Source organism: Vipera berus (genome assembly GCF_964194415.1).
Source record: "Vipera berus genome assembly, chromosome: 2".
Taxonomy (NCBI): Eukaryota; Metazoa; Chordata; class Lepidosauria; order Squamata; family Viperidae; genus Vipera; species Vipera berus.
This window is the reverse complement of record NC_138203.1, coordinates 107482259-107500381: the sequence shown is the minus strand read 5'-3', so window position 1 is coordinate 107500381 and position 18123 is coordinate 107482259. Positions and strand designations below refer to the sequence as shown.

The 18123-nt window shown below is 37.6% G+C and overlaps 1 protein-coding gene across 17 annotated transcripts in view; it reads right to left on the bottom strand.

Annotated features, from left to right (window-relative positions):
• The window catches only part of ADGRL3 (adhesion G protein-coupled receptor L3), a gene marked incomplete at its 3' end in the record, with an annotated part of 400329 nt that extends 382625 nt beyond the window's left edge, over positions 1-17704 (bottom strand). For all 17 annotated transcript variants that reach the window (XM_081321797.1, XM_081321796.1, XM_081321791.1 and 14 more), the window contains exon 1: positions 17499-17704. In XM_081321797.1, the coding sequence (XP_081177923.1) occupies positions 17499-17689 (191 nt within the window). In that variant the 5' untranslated portion in view covers positions 17690-17704. The remainder of the gene's footprint in view (positions 1-17498) is intronic.
• Between the last annotated feature and the right edge of the window lie 419 nt (positions 17705-18123).

The window sequence follows — 18123 nt, the reverse complement described above, 5'->3', positions numbered from 1 at the left end:
CACATAGCTTCCTTGGTTCCCTTAATACAGAATACTATCATTACAACATCCCTCTTCTTTTTTTAGGATAGCTCTTGGAATTCTTCAGTCCTTGGGGATCCAGGTCTCTCCTACAATATTCTGTGGTGTTATTTGCTCAGATAATAATTTTTATTTATTTTTTATTATTTTTTATTACATTTATATCCCGCCCTTCTCCGAAGACTCAGGGCGGCTTACAAGCTTAGCAGTAGCCTTCATTCTATGTATATGCCTGCTTGTTAGGGCTTTCACACACACACCCCAAGCGGCATTATTACAAAGTCAGCTTAATTGCCCCCCAACAATCTGGGTCCTCATTTTACTTACCTCGGAAGGATGGAAGGCTGAGTCAACCTTGAGCCTGGTGGGACTCGAACCTGCACTAAATGCAAGCAGCTGGTGTTACTTAAGGAGGCATTAGCCCACTGCTCCACCAAGGCAATGACTCAGTGTTTCATGCTTCAGCAGAACAAAATTTGAAACATTTAAATATACTAGCTGTAGGAACAACCTTGATCCCTTGCTTTGTACCTCAAGGCCAGGAAAGCAGACGGCAAAGCAGTGAAAGATAATTGTTACTGAGTACAAATTCAGAAGGATCTTGACAGACTTGAGCATTGGCCCTATCCAAAGATGCAGTTCAATGGTGAGAAAAAGCAAACCAACTCTGAAACTAAACTAAATGCAGTTGAAAAGGGAATGCAATCTAAGTTGTAGTTTAACCACAGGATTTGCTACATTTTATTCTTGTCAATATCTGGCTTGACTACATTTTTGCACTCAATCATTTTGTGGTTTTTGTTGAAAAAATACCTTTATGCCTATGGCATTACTCTCCATTTTCCATTTAAATATATTAAAGTGAAATAGCAACATATTTTTTTGATACTAGCTTTCATTTCTATATTTCCTACTTTAGACTGACATCTAGAACAGAAGCAGCTTGGAACAATAATCTAGCCTCTGATTTTCTGTAATGTGCCATCTATTTGAATCAAACAGTTAGCCTCACTAATCATTTGTAACATCAGGGTTTTTTTGGTTTATGTTTTAACAGTCCATTTTTTAACATTTGCTCTTTTGTGCAATGTACAGTATTTTTACTAAAATAATAACAATACAGAAAATGCTTAATCTTGCTCTGCAATACTTGAAGAACAATACAATCAGTTTAGCAATCAATATGAAATGTCAATGACACGTGTGTACTCTACTATGGCATACATAAAGAACATAAAATAGCTGCACTATGATTTATTCTTCTAAGCTTCATTGATCAGGCACATTTCTTCTATATTGCATTCCATTCATTTAACAAAATATAGTAGAGTTCTCCTGAACTCAATGAATGAAATTCACAGTGAATTCCTGAATGTACCTCCGGTATTTGTGGATGATCCACAAACTTCCTTCACAAAGAAGTTGTGGATGCTCTTGCCTCCAAAGGTTGTGGGTGTGCTCCATCACTGATAAAAATAATTGTTTTTGAAGGGAGGTTTAAAAACCTCTGACAATATCTTACGTCTATATATTTTAACAATTATACTCCATTATCCATGGTCAACCAAATCCTTTTTGATCATGAAACATTCACTAAAAATGGTAAAATTGCAGGCAATTCCATATATCTATCGCTAAGAGCAATTAGCTCCATTTCAAATGAATGAAAGACTGTGTGCTGATTATAATATTGCATTAATCCCCCCCCCCCCGAGACCCTGGAAATTGACTCCGGCTCCTTCATCACATTACTTCAGTAGAAAACCTACTTCAATCTTCCAGCAGAGGAGGAGGCTTGCTATAGTCCTTAATCCTTCCTAAGGATTGGGAGTTGAACTGAAGCTGTCTGTTCTTGCTGTGTAATTGTATAATTTTTATGTTCTCAGTATAGGTCAGGACTCACAACAGAGTAAAAAAAGATTTCTCTTTCTCAGAAAGTATAACCACCACATTCACCACTGGTTCATACAAACACAATGTTTAAGAGCCTTGGTGGAGCAGTGGGCTGATGCCTCCTTAAGTAACACCAGCTGCTTGCAATTAGTGCAGGTTCGAGTCCCACCAGGCTCAAGGTTGACTCAGCCTTCCATCCTTCCGAGGTAGGTAAAATGAGGACCCAGATTGTTGGGGGCAATAAGCTGACTTTGTAATAATGCCGCTTGGGGTGTGTGTGTGAAAGCCCTAACAAGCAGGCATATACATAGAATGAAGGCTACTGCTAAGCTTGTAAGCCGCCCTGAGTCTTCGGAGAAGGGCGGGATATAAATGGAAATAAAATAAAAATTAAAAAAAGTTTATACTTCCAAAGTAAATATCAGTAGTTTATATAAATTTAAAATTTTTAACTTCTTGTTCAAAGGTATTGCCCGCTCAACTGATTTTTCTCAAGCCTTAACACCGGAGGAATTTCAGAATAGCATCAGAATGAAAAGCCCAAGAAAGGGGTGCATAACTTAAATAAACTGCCAAGAAGTACTATTAGGTAAACTAAATGGTGTTTTACAAAGGTTAAAAAATAAGTTATATCAGTACTAAAGTGGTCAAAAATAATAATACCAGAACTCTAAATTACTTAGACAACAGAATTAGCAACACTTTTAAAATTGGGATTGTCTATAATGAAAGTTTTTGATGTGCAAAAGGGTCAGTGTTATTATCTATTGTATCTGCAACCCTAGGTTTTCTGTCTCTCATGTAGCATTAAGAATTGGAAACCAATACTATTAGAAACAAAGAACTCAGTGCATGTAACAAACAATTTATAAATTGAACTCAGAGAGAAGTCCCCTATTCTAACAAATAATGAGAGCCAAAACAAAGGCTAAATAAAAAGTGTGAAATTGAGAAAATTTAAATTCATGTTTCTCCATAGAAAGTGGTCAACACCAGTGGTTTCCAACCTTTCTGGCTTTGCTGATCAGCAAGTGTGGGGGGAGGACGGGAATGGCAGGCAGGCAGGCAGGTCCATTTCCATAAGCTGTGGGCCTGTGTGCCAGCCATTTGCATGAATGGAGCTGCGCATACTTGCCTGCCTCTTCCACAGCCCAGTTCTGAACAGGCTGCGGCCAGAAGTTTTTGAGAAGTATCCCACCAAAAAATGTTTAATCCCCTAGAAATTTGCTTGAAATAGTATAAAGAATAAAAATGTGTCAAAATATGTATCAGCTTTAGAGTTACATTTAACTTGATCTTATCTAAATTACTACATATATTCAAAAGAATACCACAGTAACTATGTCTTTCTTCATTTGTGTCCAAGTTAGAACTTCATGTGTATTAGTTCAGAATGCTACTGACATAATATACTGCCATAAGCAACAGAGTCAAATATACACTCTCAAAAACACAATTTATGTCATTTATTACTGAGAACACTGAAAAGTACCATGGTATATATAATAGTTTTATTTCATTTTTATCAACATTCTTACTTTTTATTAAGTTTTTAGTAGAAATTGCCTTGAGCCTTTCTGATTTGACAGTTATTTAAGTAAAAAAAAAGATTAAACTTAATCAAAAACAAGAGTGTAGCACTAATAATTACACATGGTTCATCAGTTAAATGTATTCTTTCAAACTACATAACTTTTGGAAAAATCCATAATACATCAGCAGCTTCTTAAACAATAATATAATTATAATAACTATTACACACACACACACACACACACACACACACACACACACAGTGACTGCCCAAGGACATTCAGTTGGCTTTCATGGCTAAGGGAGGAGTTAAACTCATGGTCTACTGCTTTCTAGCCTGGTGCCTTAGGAACTACAGTAGACCAAATTGGCTCTATATGATACACTGCTGGAAATATTAACTGGACGCAAGCTGAACTGGACAGTTTGGACCAAAAAACAAGAAAACTATGACTATGCATAGAATCCCTGTAGTGATATTGATAGTTCAGATGAGTCCTGCACAACTGAAGGCAGAAATTTACTTCAAGTCAAACAAACTACTGAAGAGAAGAATGTATTGGCTGATTATATAAGACATACAAGAACAAGCATTTAAAAATAGGAACTTACTGAATGTACAAGAAATAAAATGTATATATTGAAATGGCATGGAAAAGCATTACTTGGTCAATTTCTACAAAGACAAGGGAAAAAAGGATAAAGATAAAACAAAGCAATGGCTCACAAATGGAACATTAAAAAAAGAAACCTAAGGCTTGTTTTTGTCTGCTCAAGACTAAGCTATTCAAATTAATGAAGTCAAGGCCAGAACTGAAAAATCATCAAATGTTTCAATTTGGAACTAAGGAGAAATTTCCTGACAAGGAGAGGAACCAAACAGCTTGCCTCCCAGACTTTTGAGTGTTCATCACTAGAGGTTTTCAAGAAAAGATTGGACAATCATTTGTCCAGGATGGAATAAGGATTTCTGCCCTGGCAGGTGGGTGGACTAGAAGACTTCCAAGGTCCTTTCCAGCCCTATGATTCTGTGATAGTGCACCAGAGGTAACTATGGTTGAAAAGAAGAAAGTGTAGATAATGGATGTGGCACCACCAGGAAAAGAGAAGATCGCAAGGTATCAAAATTTGAAAATCAAGACTGAAAATTATTACATAAATTGGCAAGTTGATCGTGGTGGTAATCAGTTTTATTGGTGCCATACCAAATTTCCTTACATTGTATGATGATACCTCTAATACCATCACACAACATCTGTTTATCACAGGGCCTTGGGAAGGACTCTATGGATAGATAAAAGTGTTAAATAGAGTCTAAATATGTGGTTGACTGTTTGACCATCCATAACAATAATACCTGAATGTTGCCTATTTTAACTTAAAACAATCATATCAATTAAAATTATATTATCAGAATGCTGAAAACTGCATAAAATGTAGCAATTCCTTGAAGATATAGTAATAAAGCAAGATTGGTCCTTTGGTAACTGTGATAATCTCACTTAAAAAAAAGAATCAAGCTCATTTGTGGGTTAGAATTTGGAAATATAGTATTTTAAGTAAAATCTAAACTTATTCACAAATGGGTATATATCCTCCCATTTTTCTCATGAATAGAATACACACAGTTATGCTGTTTATTTTAAATCTAAAAAGTGGTAGGTATCAGGATTTATCTCTGCTTTTCCATCCTTACCTGAAATAATACAATGTAATTTTTAATGTGTAATACAGATTTCAGCAGGATAAAAACTTGTTAAGGTGATATTTAGCAGAGACCAAGGATCTGTATCTCTGAGAAGAACTTATGCCTTCTTCCATTTTATTCTCTAAGGATTTAACTCAACATGTGGTTGCTTTCATAGAAGCAAACATAATAAATGCTTTTATTATACAACCTATCACAGACAGAGATCAAACCAAGTCCCTACTGATTCGAGAAATAGTTCAATTTTTCCTTAAAAAAATTACTATTGTTCAATAAATCTATTGTTCAATAAATCTATTGTTCAAACCATTTGAAGACAGAAATTTTAATTATCAACTGAACTGCTTAATTTTGTGGCAGCGTGGTCTATAATACATCTCTCACATGTTTTACTTTAGAAGAGAATAATTATTAAAATACTGAAAGGAAACAAATATGTTTATGTGCAAAAAAAGTATGAGGAATGTTTGGTCAGGACATCAGAAGACAAATAATGAAAGCAGCGTTGTGCTGTCCCAATGTAAGTTCCCCCCACTTTGATATGTGCCACATGACATCAAACACAAACATGTAGTTCTTGACTTACAATCACAACTGAGTCCAGAATATGGGTCGTACGTTGTTGCGATTTTAAATCGAGTCACCACATGCCTTGATTTTACAATTGTTTTTACAAAGTTGTTTAAACGAATCACATGGTCATTCAAAGAATCACATGATTGTCAGGCAAATCATGTGGTCCCAGTCCAACTCTCCAAGGGTTGTTTTTTTGCTGGAAAATCATTTTACCAGATGATGTAACTGCCAAGTGCCCAAAATGTGATCATTTTGTTGGAGTGATGTGGCAGTTGTAATTTGGAGGATGGGTTGTAACTTTGTTTGACTGTTCTGTAATTTTGAATGGTCATTAAGTGATTGGTTGTAAGTTGAGGGTTATATGCATAGAAAAGGGGCAGAACTTGCACCACAATAGTAGGACCATGCAAAATATAAGGAGTCCAATAATAGTATTTTGGTGGGCAAGTATTATAATTTAAAATGGGATTTAAAGTTGTGTTACATCTTCTGAAAAGGTTGAAAGCAGTGATGAACCAATACTGGAGAGCCTGTGGTTGAGCCATACAACTTCCCAACCTGCCTTAGTCAAAAGTTATTGCAGCCAATATTTGAACAGTGCCTACATTACTAAATATGTAATTATTACCCATAATAGTACAGTATAAACCAACAGGATAGAAAAGTTAAAAAAGAAAAAAAAACTATTTCTGCCAAATAAATTTTCAGCAAGCTTACTTGAGATGAAAAACCATGAGGCTGGGGAGGAGGGGAAGGAAAAAGTTAATCACAGTTGGAAAAGGGTCCATTGCGCAACATTTTTTTCTGTTATCAAGGTCGATTATATAGAACAAAGAAAAGTCTAATTAAAAGGTAAAGATAAGTAGCCTGGAGTTGGTGGTAAGCAGAAACACAGAATATGGAATATTTGCAATCTTCCAATGAGATCTGAGCAGGAGCTGAAGATAAGAAATTTTTTGGCCTCAGCAGCACTGTGCAAATATCTCTGAACTCTGTCCAAATAATTGAGAATAAAAATACCCTGAAGCTAATAAAATATTGAAACCTTTCTCATAAGCCAAAAATTTGCTGTACTAAATGCCTGTTTGGCTGAACTACCAGCCATTGCATAAAATAATTCTAATGTTTATGTATCTGTGTAAATCTAGTTGTAGAACTGTGTTGTTTTAATGATAAGTAGTAAACTAGGGCTGATGTTCACTTTGGTTCTGAATTCACGCATTAAAGTAAAACTGCCTTGCATGTTCATAACCAGAAGCATTTCGGAATTGATTGGATGGGGGAGGGGAGAAATGACCCATATAGCCCCCTTGTGAAGAAAGATTTGATAGCAGTGATAACAATAAATTCAACAGGCATACTACTGCGGGCAAGAATCCCTCAGAAGAAATGGAGTAGCCTTCATAGTCAATAAAAGAGTAGGAAAAGCAATACTGGGATACAATCCTCAAAATGACAGAATGATCTCAGTTCGAATCCAAGGCAAACCTTTCAATATCACAGTAGACCAAGTCTATGCCCCAACCACCAGTGCTGAAGAGGATGAAATTGACCGGTTCTATGAAGCCCTACAGCACCTTATAGAACTAACACCAAAAAATGATGTCCTTATCATCATGGGGGATTGGAATGCTAAAGTAGGAAGCCAAAAGATAACTGGAATAACAGGGAAGTTTGGCCTTGGAGTACAAAATGAAGCAGGGCACAGGCTGATAGAATTTTGTCAAGAGAATACGATGGTCATAGCAAACACTCTTTTCCAACAACCCAAGAGACGGCTCTACACATGGACATCACCAGACGGTCAACACAGAAATCAGATTGACTATATGCTCTGCAGCCAAAGATGGAGAAGCTCTATACAGTCAGTAAAAACAAGACCAGGAGCTGACTGTGGCTCAGACCATGAGCTTCTCATTGCAAAGTTTAGGCTTAAACTGAAGAAAGTAGGGAAAAGCACTAGGCCACTCAGGTATGAATTAAATCATATCCCTGTTGAATATACAGTAGAGGTGACAAATAGATTTAAGGAATTAGATCTGATAGAGTGCCTGAAGAACTATGGACAGAGGTTCGCGACATTGTACAACAGGTAGCAACTAAAACCATCCCAAAGAAAAAGAAATGCAAGAAAGCAAAATGGCTGTCTGAGGAAGCTTTGCAAATAGCTGAGGAAAGGAGGGAAGCGAAAGGTAAGGGAGAAAAAGAAAGATACGCCCAACTGAATGCCGAATTCCAGAGAATAGCTAGAAGAGATAAGAATGCCTTCTTAAATGAACAGTGCAAAGAAATAGAAGAAAACAATACAATAGGGAGGACCAGAGATCTTTTCAAGAACATTGGAGAGATGAAGGGAACGTTTCATGCAAAAATGGGCATGATAAAGGACCAAAACGGCAGGGACCTAACAGAGGCAGAAGCGATTAAGAAGAGGTGGCAAAATTACACAGAAGAAGTATGCAAGAATGAGCTTAACGTCCCTGATAATCACAATGAGGTGGTCACTGACCTCGAGCCAGACATCCTAGAATGTGAAGTGAAGTGGGCCTTAGAAAAGCTGAGCAACAACAAAACTAGTGGAGGTGACAATATTCCAGCTGAGCTATTCAAAATCTTAAAAGACGATGCAGTAAAAGTGCTACACTCAATTTGCCAGCAAATTTGGAAAACTCAACAATGGCCACAGGATTGGAAAAGATCAGTTTACATTCCAATTCCAAAGAAAGGCAGTGCCAAAGAATGTTCAAACTATTGCACCATTGCACTCATTTCTCATGTTAGTAAAGTTATGCTTAAAATCCTACAAGCTAGACTCCAGCAGTATGTGGATCAAGAACTACCAGAAGTACAGGCAGGATTTTGAAGAGGCAGAGGAACTAGAGATCAAATTGACAACATACGCTGGATCATGGAGAAAGCTAGAGTGTTCCAGAAAAACATCTACTTCTGCTTCACTGACTATGCTAAAGCCTTTGATTGTGTGGATCATAACAAACTGTGGCAAGTTCTTAAAGAGATGGGAGTACCAGACCATCTCATTTGTCTCTTGAGAAACCTATATGTGGGTCAAGAAGCAACAGTGAGAACTGGACACGGAACCACTGATTGGTTCAAAATTGGGAAAGGAGTCCGGCAAGGCTGTATACTGTCGCCCTGCCTATTTAACTTATATGCAGAGCACATCATGAGAAAGGCAGGGCTAGATGAATCAAAAGTTGGAATTAAGATTGCCAGGAGAAATATCAACAACCTAAGATATGCAGATGATACCACTCTAATGGCAGAAAGTGAAGAAGAACTAAAGAGCCTCTTGTTGTGGGTGAAGAAGGAGAGTGCAAAACTTGGGTTGAAATTTAACATTAAGAAAACCAAGATCATGGCATCCGGCCCTCTCAATTCCTGGCAATAGATGGGGACGAAATGGAGGTAGTGACAGATTTTATTTTCCTGGGCTCCAAGATCACTGCAGATGGGGACTGTAGCCAAGAAATTAAAAGACGCTTGCTCCTGGGGAGGAAAGCCATGGCAAATCTAGACAGCACACTAAAAAGCAGAGACATCACCCTGTCAACAAAAGTGCATATAGTCAAGGCTATGGTCTTCCCAGTTGCAATGTATGGCAGTGAAAGTTGGACCATAAAAAAGGCGGAGCACCAAAGAATTGAGGCCTTTGAACTGTGGTGCTGGAGAAGACTCCTGCAAGTCCCTTGGACTGCAAGGTGTTCAAACCGGTCAGTCCTAGAGGAGATCAACCCTGACTGCTCTTTAGAAGGCCAGATCCTGAAGCTAAAACTCAAATACTTTGGCCACCTAATGAGAAGCAAGGACTCACTGGAGAAGAGCCTAATGCTGGGAAAGATTGAGGGCAATAGAAGAAGTGGACGACAGAGAATGAGGTGGCTGGATGGAGTCACTGAAGCAGTAGGCGTGAGCTTAAATGGACTCCAGAAGATGGTAGAGGACAGGAAGGCCTGGAGGATCGTTGTCCATGGGGTCACGATGGGTCAGACACGACTTTGCAGCTAACAACAGATGACGAAACGAGACCTCTATGATTCCACTGAAGAACATGAGAATGTGAAACCTTTCCAAGGACACTGCAGCAGGTATGGAGAGGAAGCAGATGGTTTCTGTAACAAAGTGAAATTGTTTACATGATCTACGTGAGAGTGTGGGGGTTTGTCCGGAGAAATTATTGTTTAATTCTATGAACTGGTGTCTGGAAATCTCAAAGTTAGTTTTGCTTTGACATTACCGTGTATTGAATAAACTGTAAGATTTTCGGAAACAGCATGAACCTGGAGTTTTATTTGGATTCACAAGCTGGAATTGACACTGAAAGGGTGGTTTGATTGTAGTTTTTAAATGATTCTAAAATATCAACTGAAAATATTTGGATATTATTTTTCAGTATTCTTACCAATTCTTATGCTGCCCTAACCAATTAAAGGAAAGGAAGGGATAAAAATGTAATAAATAAATAGATAAAAATAAATCACATAAATTATCAGGCACATTTGGAAGCAAAGTATTCATCAACACAGATTCACAGAATAAAATTACAGAGTCAGAAGGACCATTTGGTTAATGAATACAACTCTCTTCTCAGTACAAAAAATTAAATTTATGTTTTGCTTTAGAATCTTCCCAGATATCAGCACCAGACCATCTATATCAGGGGTGTCAAACTCAATTTCATTGAGGGCCGCATCAGCATTGTGGTTGCCCTCAGGGGGCCGGGTGGGTGTGGCCTACTGGGTGGGTGTGGCTAGAGTGCATATGGCCTACTGGGTGGGCGTGGCCAGCTCTACATGGTTCGCATCAAGGGTGCCTATGGGGGCCTGGGCAGGAGTGGGACAGATCTGAGGGTCTCTGGCAGAAGGAGGGTCTCTGGGCCAGGGCCAAGGCAGTGGGGGCCGTTCCCTCACTGTTTCCAGGATGGCTTCACGGGCCGCATGAAACCACTTCGCGGGCCTTGTGTTTGACATGTCTGATCTATATACTACTGAAACTCTCATGGCTGTAACCTTTAGCTGGGCAAAACAGTACATCATAGGGAAACAGAGTTTGAACAAAGATATCTCAAAAGGGTGAACTTACAAAGAGCATCCAAAATCTGGACCTATGACTTCTGAGGAATTGAAATTCAGCAAATTTGTGGTTGCTTCAGTGCTGCCATGTTGTTATGCCACTGCTCTGAAGTTCAGTAGACCAGTCCTGCCCTAGACCTCCACATTAGACTGGCCCCTCTTTCAGCCAATGGAAATCAAATAGACTGGTCTCATCCTAGCCCTCCAGAGGCTCCAGAGATTATGGTCTAGTCCCAACTTTGAATGTCAGAAGGCAGTCAAGCCTGCAGGAAGTCAAAAGTTGCTCCTGCTCCCATTGCTTTTTTGTTCTTGGTCAGTCTGTTTCTCAGTTTAAGTAAGGGAATAGCTCTGAAACAATGACCCACTGGGGTCACAGGTTGTCTAATCTGGTTTACAGTTCCTTTTTTCCCTTTCTCCTTCTTTGAAAGCGGGGATATTGGCTCCCCCCAATCCCCAGATGCATAATAATAATAATAATAATAATAATAATAATAATAATAATAATAATAATAATAATAATAATAATAATAATAATAATAATAAGAAGAAGAAGAAGAAGAAGAAGAAGAAGAAGAAGTTGGAAGGGACCTTGGAGGTCATCTAGTCCAACCCCCTGCTCAGGCAGGAAACCCTATACCATTTCAGACAAATGGCTGTCCAGTCTCTTCTTAAAAACTTCCAGTGTTGGAGCATTCACAGCTTCTGGAGGCAGGTTGTTCCACTGATTAATTGTTCTAACTGTCAGGAAGTTTCTCCTTAGTTCTAGGTTGCTTCTCTCCTTGATTAGTTTCCATCCGTTGCTTCTTGTTCTGCTTTCAGGTGCTTTGGAGAATAGCTTGACTCCCTCTTCTTTGTGGCAGCCCCTGAGATATTGGAACACTGCTATCATGTCACCCCTTACCCTTCTCTTTGTTAAACTACACATACCCAATTCCAACAACCGTTCCCTATATGTTTTAGCCTCCAGTCCCCCAATCATCTTTGTTGCTCTTCTCTGTACCCTTTCTAGAGTCTCAACATCTTTTTTACATCGTGGTGACTTCCATGTTTTCTCAAAGCAAAAACAAAAATATAAAGTTTATCTATATTATCTTCCTCAGTACCCCAGGATAAAATTAATCTCCTCAGGAGATTTGAACTTTTTTAAAGTAAGTAATAATTTCTGACCAGAAAAATAGTTTTTCCTTCCCCCCCCCCTTCTCTTTTATACATCATGTCTCTGTGAATTTGGCCTATATCCAATTTGTAAGGAAGAGACTAATGGACTGGTGATTTTGCTCTTGAAAAGGATCTCCCACTGGGAGAGTTGTAAGAGGATCACTACCAACCTCTAATGCCCAGTATGGATTAAATAGCATTTCCCTTGATTTTTTTTTAACACTGTGCTATCACATTAGAAAATCAGAGTGAGGGAGAAATGCAGACCACAAAGACTGTAGAAGACAGCTCAGCTGGATTTTTCCTCTCATAGTACCAACTGCTGTGCAGGAAGATGCCATAACATTCATTTGTTTTAAATAGTATTTATTGTATTCTGATCTGTAATTGTTTGTACAAGTGGTCCCTGCCTGTAAGCTGTTTGGGGAGAATTGTTGCAACCACAATAGCAGAAACCAGGGCTTTTTTTCCTCATAGAACGCTGAGAACGGAATTCCGGCGCCTTTTTGGGATGGAACCTTGTAGGGTAGGCAAGGCGGGTTGTATGACATGTGTGAGTTCCGGCACCTTTTTCTTTTACAAAAAAAGCACTGGCAGAAACAATAATGGAGAGTTGCTCACTGTCCACACCCATGACACTTTTTCTGAGAGACATTTTTGTACATTATTTCCCTATTTTGTATACTTTTAACAAGGATTTTTCTTAATATATATCCTTGTGTGTATCTCATTATCAATGAAGGAGAATATTTATAGCTCAGGGTTGAAATAAGGGATCCTTGGTGCTCTCTGAGCTTGCTTGTTTTCTTGCAAAAGTTTCATTAGCCAAGCTAGGTAATATCATCAGTGCTAGCAGTGCTAGTTAGGGTAATGAAATGTTTGCAAGAAAACAAGAAAGCTCTGACAACACCAAGGACCCCTTAGCTCATTATCTTATAAACACTCCTACTCTTAAAGCTCTGGAAAACCTTCTGGAAAAATAAGAATTTGTAAATATGTCCTTTCTGCTTCTTTTGAGTTAAAAGGTTTTCCAGGAGATACCACATGACACACACACACACACACACACACCAGTAGCCTGAGCCAGCCAGGAGAGGCATGGGTCTAATGAGCAAGTGGCTGAGTCATAACAATCTTTTTTTTTTACAAATTTGATTGATTTTCTAATATTACATTTACATATTTGAAAAGCAGTGTGGTGGCTGGGTAGTAGTAATTCAATTATATACAGATATCATTAGCACAGATTTCAGATTGCTAAATGTTTATACATTTCCTCTCTTTTTCCCTTCATATGTACTTCTATTTGTGAATTTAATGACAAGTTTTATCCTATCAATCACATAAAAATAACTTTCTTACATATATCCATAGTTTTTAGTTTACACATATTCCAGTTGTTTTAACATACAATCTTTTAGAGAATCAATAACCTAATAAATTTTTCAATTTTAATTTCCACTAACATTTAGATTTAATGTTTGATATTTATCATTTTTAATATACTCCCAATTCATCTATCACCATTCCTCACAAAATCTAATATTCAAAATACACATCTGATTTACCGGTACTTAACTTCTCACCCTCTATGTCAACAAATTAAGGATACAATATGATATCCTTCCTTTTTGCTAATTTTCAGTTGTGTTTTTTTTAAGTAGTAATCAAAATTTCTTTTTTATTTCAGTATTTAATACTTCCTCTCTTCCTCTTCGTATCTGCTATCTCTTGCTTAAACTGATAATTTTCATTTTTAACGGTCCATATAGACCTATTTATTACTTTCAACAATAAGTTTTTAGCTTATCTACATTATTCACTTTTACATGACCTTTATGCACAAATCAATATTCAAATTATCTATTACTATTTATACAACTAAATTTTAATGACCAAATTTTTTCTTTATCTCAGTTCATAACAATGTCTTGTGTTCAACCTGCACATCTTATCCATTTAAGTACATTCTGTTTTAGATTTCAATAAGATGGTCAAAACTCCATTCTTCTTCAGTCTTATTCTGGCTTTTTTCCTTTGCCAAATCATCTTCCATGTCCTTGTTTTTGGGTTATCAAACCAATCTCCTTGTAATATCATGTATATTAATTGATGTTGGCAAAACCATCTGGTCGCCATTTTTTTGAGAGGACTTGTAGGTCTAGTGGGTTGTCTCTTTATTCTTCTATATTGACGTGGTTGTTCTGAATTGTTTGTCTTCTCATCTCATTCTTTTTTTAGATCCTCTAGTTCCTTCTGTATTGTATAAGAAACCTTTTCCTTTTTCCAAGTTGTCGATATCTTTTCTGGATTTTCAAATATCAATATTTGTTGAATTGTAGATTCTTCTGTCATCATATTTGAAAGTTTCATTTTTTCTATTGTATTTTGTATAGATGGTTCTTTAGCTGTGGTCATATCTGGGCTGTCTTCTTGTTCCTTCACATAGCCTCTTAGTATTTCATTGGTAGTAGTAAGAGTTTGAATTAGTGTTTTCAACATAGCAACAGTTTGTTGATCTTCATCTATAAAGAAATTTTGTTCCTGGCCTTCTTCCATATTGATATTTTTAAACTAAAGTCTTTACACTTAGAAAATCCAAGAGAGAGATTTTTTTTCCTAGTTAGGGAACACAGAGCCTTTCATAGCTGTTGTAAATAATGAAAAATAAGAAATAAAAAATCTTTAAGTCCACATGCTTTAAGAAATAAAGTTCCAATTGGGATTCAGTTACTTTTTCAATGTTTAAAATGCCCCTGGGTATTTAGTTGCTGCTCTTTCTGGAGGGAGGGCTAAAGTTCCCCTTCCCTCACTGCAGGGGGGAGAATGCTTAGCAGCTTAAGGAGGTACAGAAAGTAATTAGGGTGTAAAAGAGGTAGATCTCACCCAGTCTCTTCTGCGCTGCTTTAAATGTTGCCTGGTGGAAAATGTGACTTCGGCTGTTCACAGCCTAGGAACAAGCCATAATGGCCGGTCCTTTCATCCGCCGGTTTGGAGGGATCGCCAAATCTAACGGGAGAGTTGTGGCTCTCCTGCAATCCAGCAAGCGCCCCTCCTTGCTGGTTGCCTCTTCGGGGCAACTTTCATCCCTTTTCAGGGGCCCCCAGCGATGCAGAACTGGACGGGGGAGAGAGAGCAAGTCTTCCAGCCGTCCATAGCAGCTGCATGGCAAACTGGAAGTCCAAGTCGTAAGAACCTTGTTTACTTCCTCAGGTCCAAGAAGTTCAAATGTGGCCAAACAGCAGAGCAAGACTGAGACCCAGGCATTTCTGCAGGACTGGGAACAAATTTGAGTGATTTTATCCACAGATCCTCTGAAGATTCCTCTGCACAGCCTTGGAATATCCAGGTTCCCCCAGCCCAGAAAGCTACTAAAAAACCAATTCATGGATGCAATAATGGTGGAGAAGTACTGTGGCTTCACCACCTTATTGCTACAAGACAGACCCTAATAGCAGCTCTCACCTATTATCAGCCCAGCTGCGTAAACCAGACAGGAAACATGACTAGATAAGTTAATTCTACATTATTGCAAAGCCACATGATACTTCCAGACAGTGAGAACAATTAATCAGTGGAATGGCTTGCCTATAGAAATTGTGGGTGCTCCATCCCTGGAGGTTTTCAATTTTAAAAAGGGCATCTATTTGTCCAGGATGATATAAGGATTCCTGCCTTGGGTAGGGGACTGGACTGTAAGACCTCCAAGGTCCCTTGCAGCCCTATAATTATAAGTGACCCATATGCCTGCCTATCTAGCCTGCTAGCCACTCTTAATGGGCAATTTCAAAGTCCTGACTCAGCTTATCAGGGCCCTAACAACAAAATTACAGATTAGTATTCTTCCAAGAAGAAGACACTTAAAAAATATAGGAATGACAGTCTTTCAAATGACAAGAATACTAGCCATATAGTATTTCAACATGTTGCTTGTATTTCCTGCACATAAACACTCCAGGTTTGTTTTACTGGAATTTATTTGCCCATGAACATCATATTTTCATTAAAGTGAAAACCATATATAATGTATTTAAAGTTGAAAATCTTGCATGCCTCTAAAAGAGTAAATAAGCAGCAAATAAATAATCTCATAGTTAAAGCATCACTAGACTTTTTATATAATAGAGATGAGACAGAGAGACTGCAAAGTCAGATAGTAGTTAATGTATGCTATCATTTCCATTGCAGGTTCAAATATCAATTATTATTTTAAGATGAAAGCATGTCAGGCTAGCTTTCAAGCTAAAATGCATTTAGTTTTATATTTTCTGGATATAAATGCTTACTACAGCTAATGTTAATGAGGATTTAAAATGAAATGATAAAAAATGTGGTCGGATATTCAGAAAGCTTTTCAACAAAAATAGACATTAAGTATTTCAGAAAAAATTGTGGATAATCTCTGGGAACACTGGGGTCATATGTGAAATTTAGGAAAGTTTTGTTGAGTGATGCTGCTTCTTTGTAACACAGTCTGTCAGAATTGTGACATACTTATATAAAGAAAAGGCCAACTCAAAGCTTACATAAATATATTTGTTCAAACAGAGATTATAACATTGCACAAATATACATTTAAAGGGAACCAAGATTAAGTAGGTAGTGTTAGCTACCAAGAACAAGATTATACACTAATCTTCAGCTGGTAGTAAATATGAGTATCACACTCAGATGTGATTGGCTTATTTGTCTGTTTGTTTGTTTTAAAGAAGGAACAAGACTAGAGGGCAGAATAGTGAGGATGAGAATATCAGAAAAGGAGTGTTTACATTTTGAAGTAAGTCTTATGATTATGTGTGGTGTGTTGTCTAAAGAAATGGACTATTAAGTAAGGAATCCTGGTTTAATTCTAGCTTCTGCCACGAACTCAGCAGTTTAAAGCTCTGTCACTCAGTTTCAGGTCCCTCATTTACAACTCACCTTACATGGCTGGGCAAGGACTATGGAGAGAACATATGTGAAGCATCTGTGACATCTACAAAGTCTAAATTAAAAGTGGGACTAATTCAAACAAGAAAAAAAGGAAAAACAAACAAACAAAGCATGGAGCTGTAAGGAAGGATCTCAATTAAAAAAATCCACTTCTAAATGTTTTCTAGTCACATCTGAAGTTAATGTAATACATAATTCCATGACTAGTTTTTAATCCCAGGGAAATTTAGGACAAGAGAAAATATGTGCTTTAGGTGGCAAGTCAACAGAAAAAAAGAAAAGAAAAGGCACCAGATAAAAGGAAATAAAACTATAAAGGGACCACAGATGAAACATGGTTAAATTAAAGTCATAACAACTTGGGGTTCTTGTACAATAAATACTGAGTTTAAGTTTAAATTACTTCTGAAATTCTGAATACAGTTCTGTAATTGTAACTCACTGTTTTGTTCATTTTTACACTACCATGGATGTGAAGCATGAAAACAGATTGCAAATACCTTAACACCCTCAAACAATAACAGATTTTCATAAGTAGGAAGCAAGATTAAAACAAAACCCATCCAACAAGAATGTTCAACCCTTACCTTTGAGTCATAATCTTATAAGCATCTGGCAGATAACAGCGGATATTTTCCATCTGAGCAGGATCTGAGTCACAGATTTTATCATCTGTCCTGCCATAGTTGGCACTTTCAATCATGATAACATCTGTTCCTGGGCAACGGAGCTCTATTGGGTAGCTTTCACAAGAGAGTTCCCTCCGGACCACTGCCATAGGAACGGGAGCACGACTAAAAGCTGTGGAAAGAAGAGAGAGATGCTTAGTAGAAACCACAGCATCTAAAACAAAAATATTCCCCATAGTCTACAGGAGTGTCAAATCAAATGATTTGCAAAGTGACTTGGGTCATTCTCTGTAGCCTTTCAAACATTTCTTCGAGCACGTGAACAGTATCTTCCACTCACCCATGAAACTTATTTATGCAGCAAGCAAGAATTTAGAAGGAAGTTGCTTCATGGTAGGACTGTGCAGTGTTCTGTGTACATAGGAGTGCAAATACAGCAAATGACACTATTCTACTAGGCACTGCATCACAATCTCATGCATTCCAAAGCATCTTTGCAGAACTAAATCCAAAGCACAGCATAGCTCTAATTCTAAAGAGTTAGTTCTTTATCAGAACTGAGCCCACAAACTTTTATTTTTCA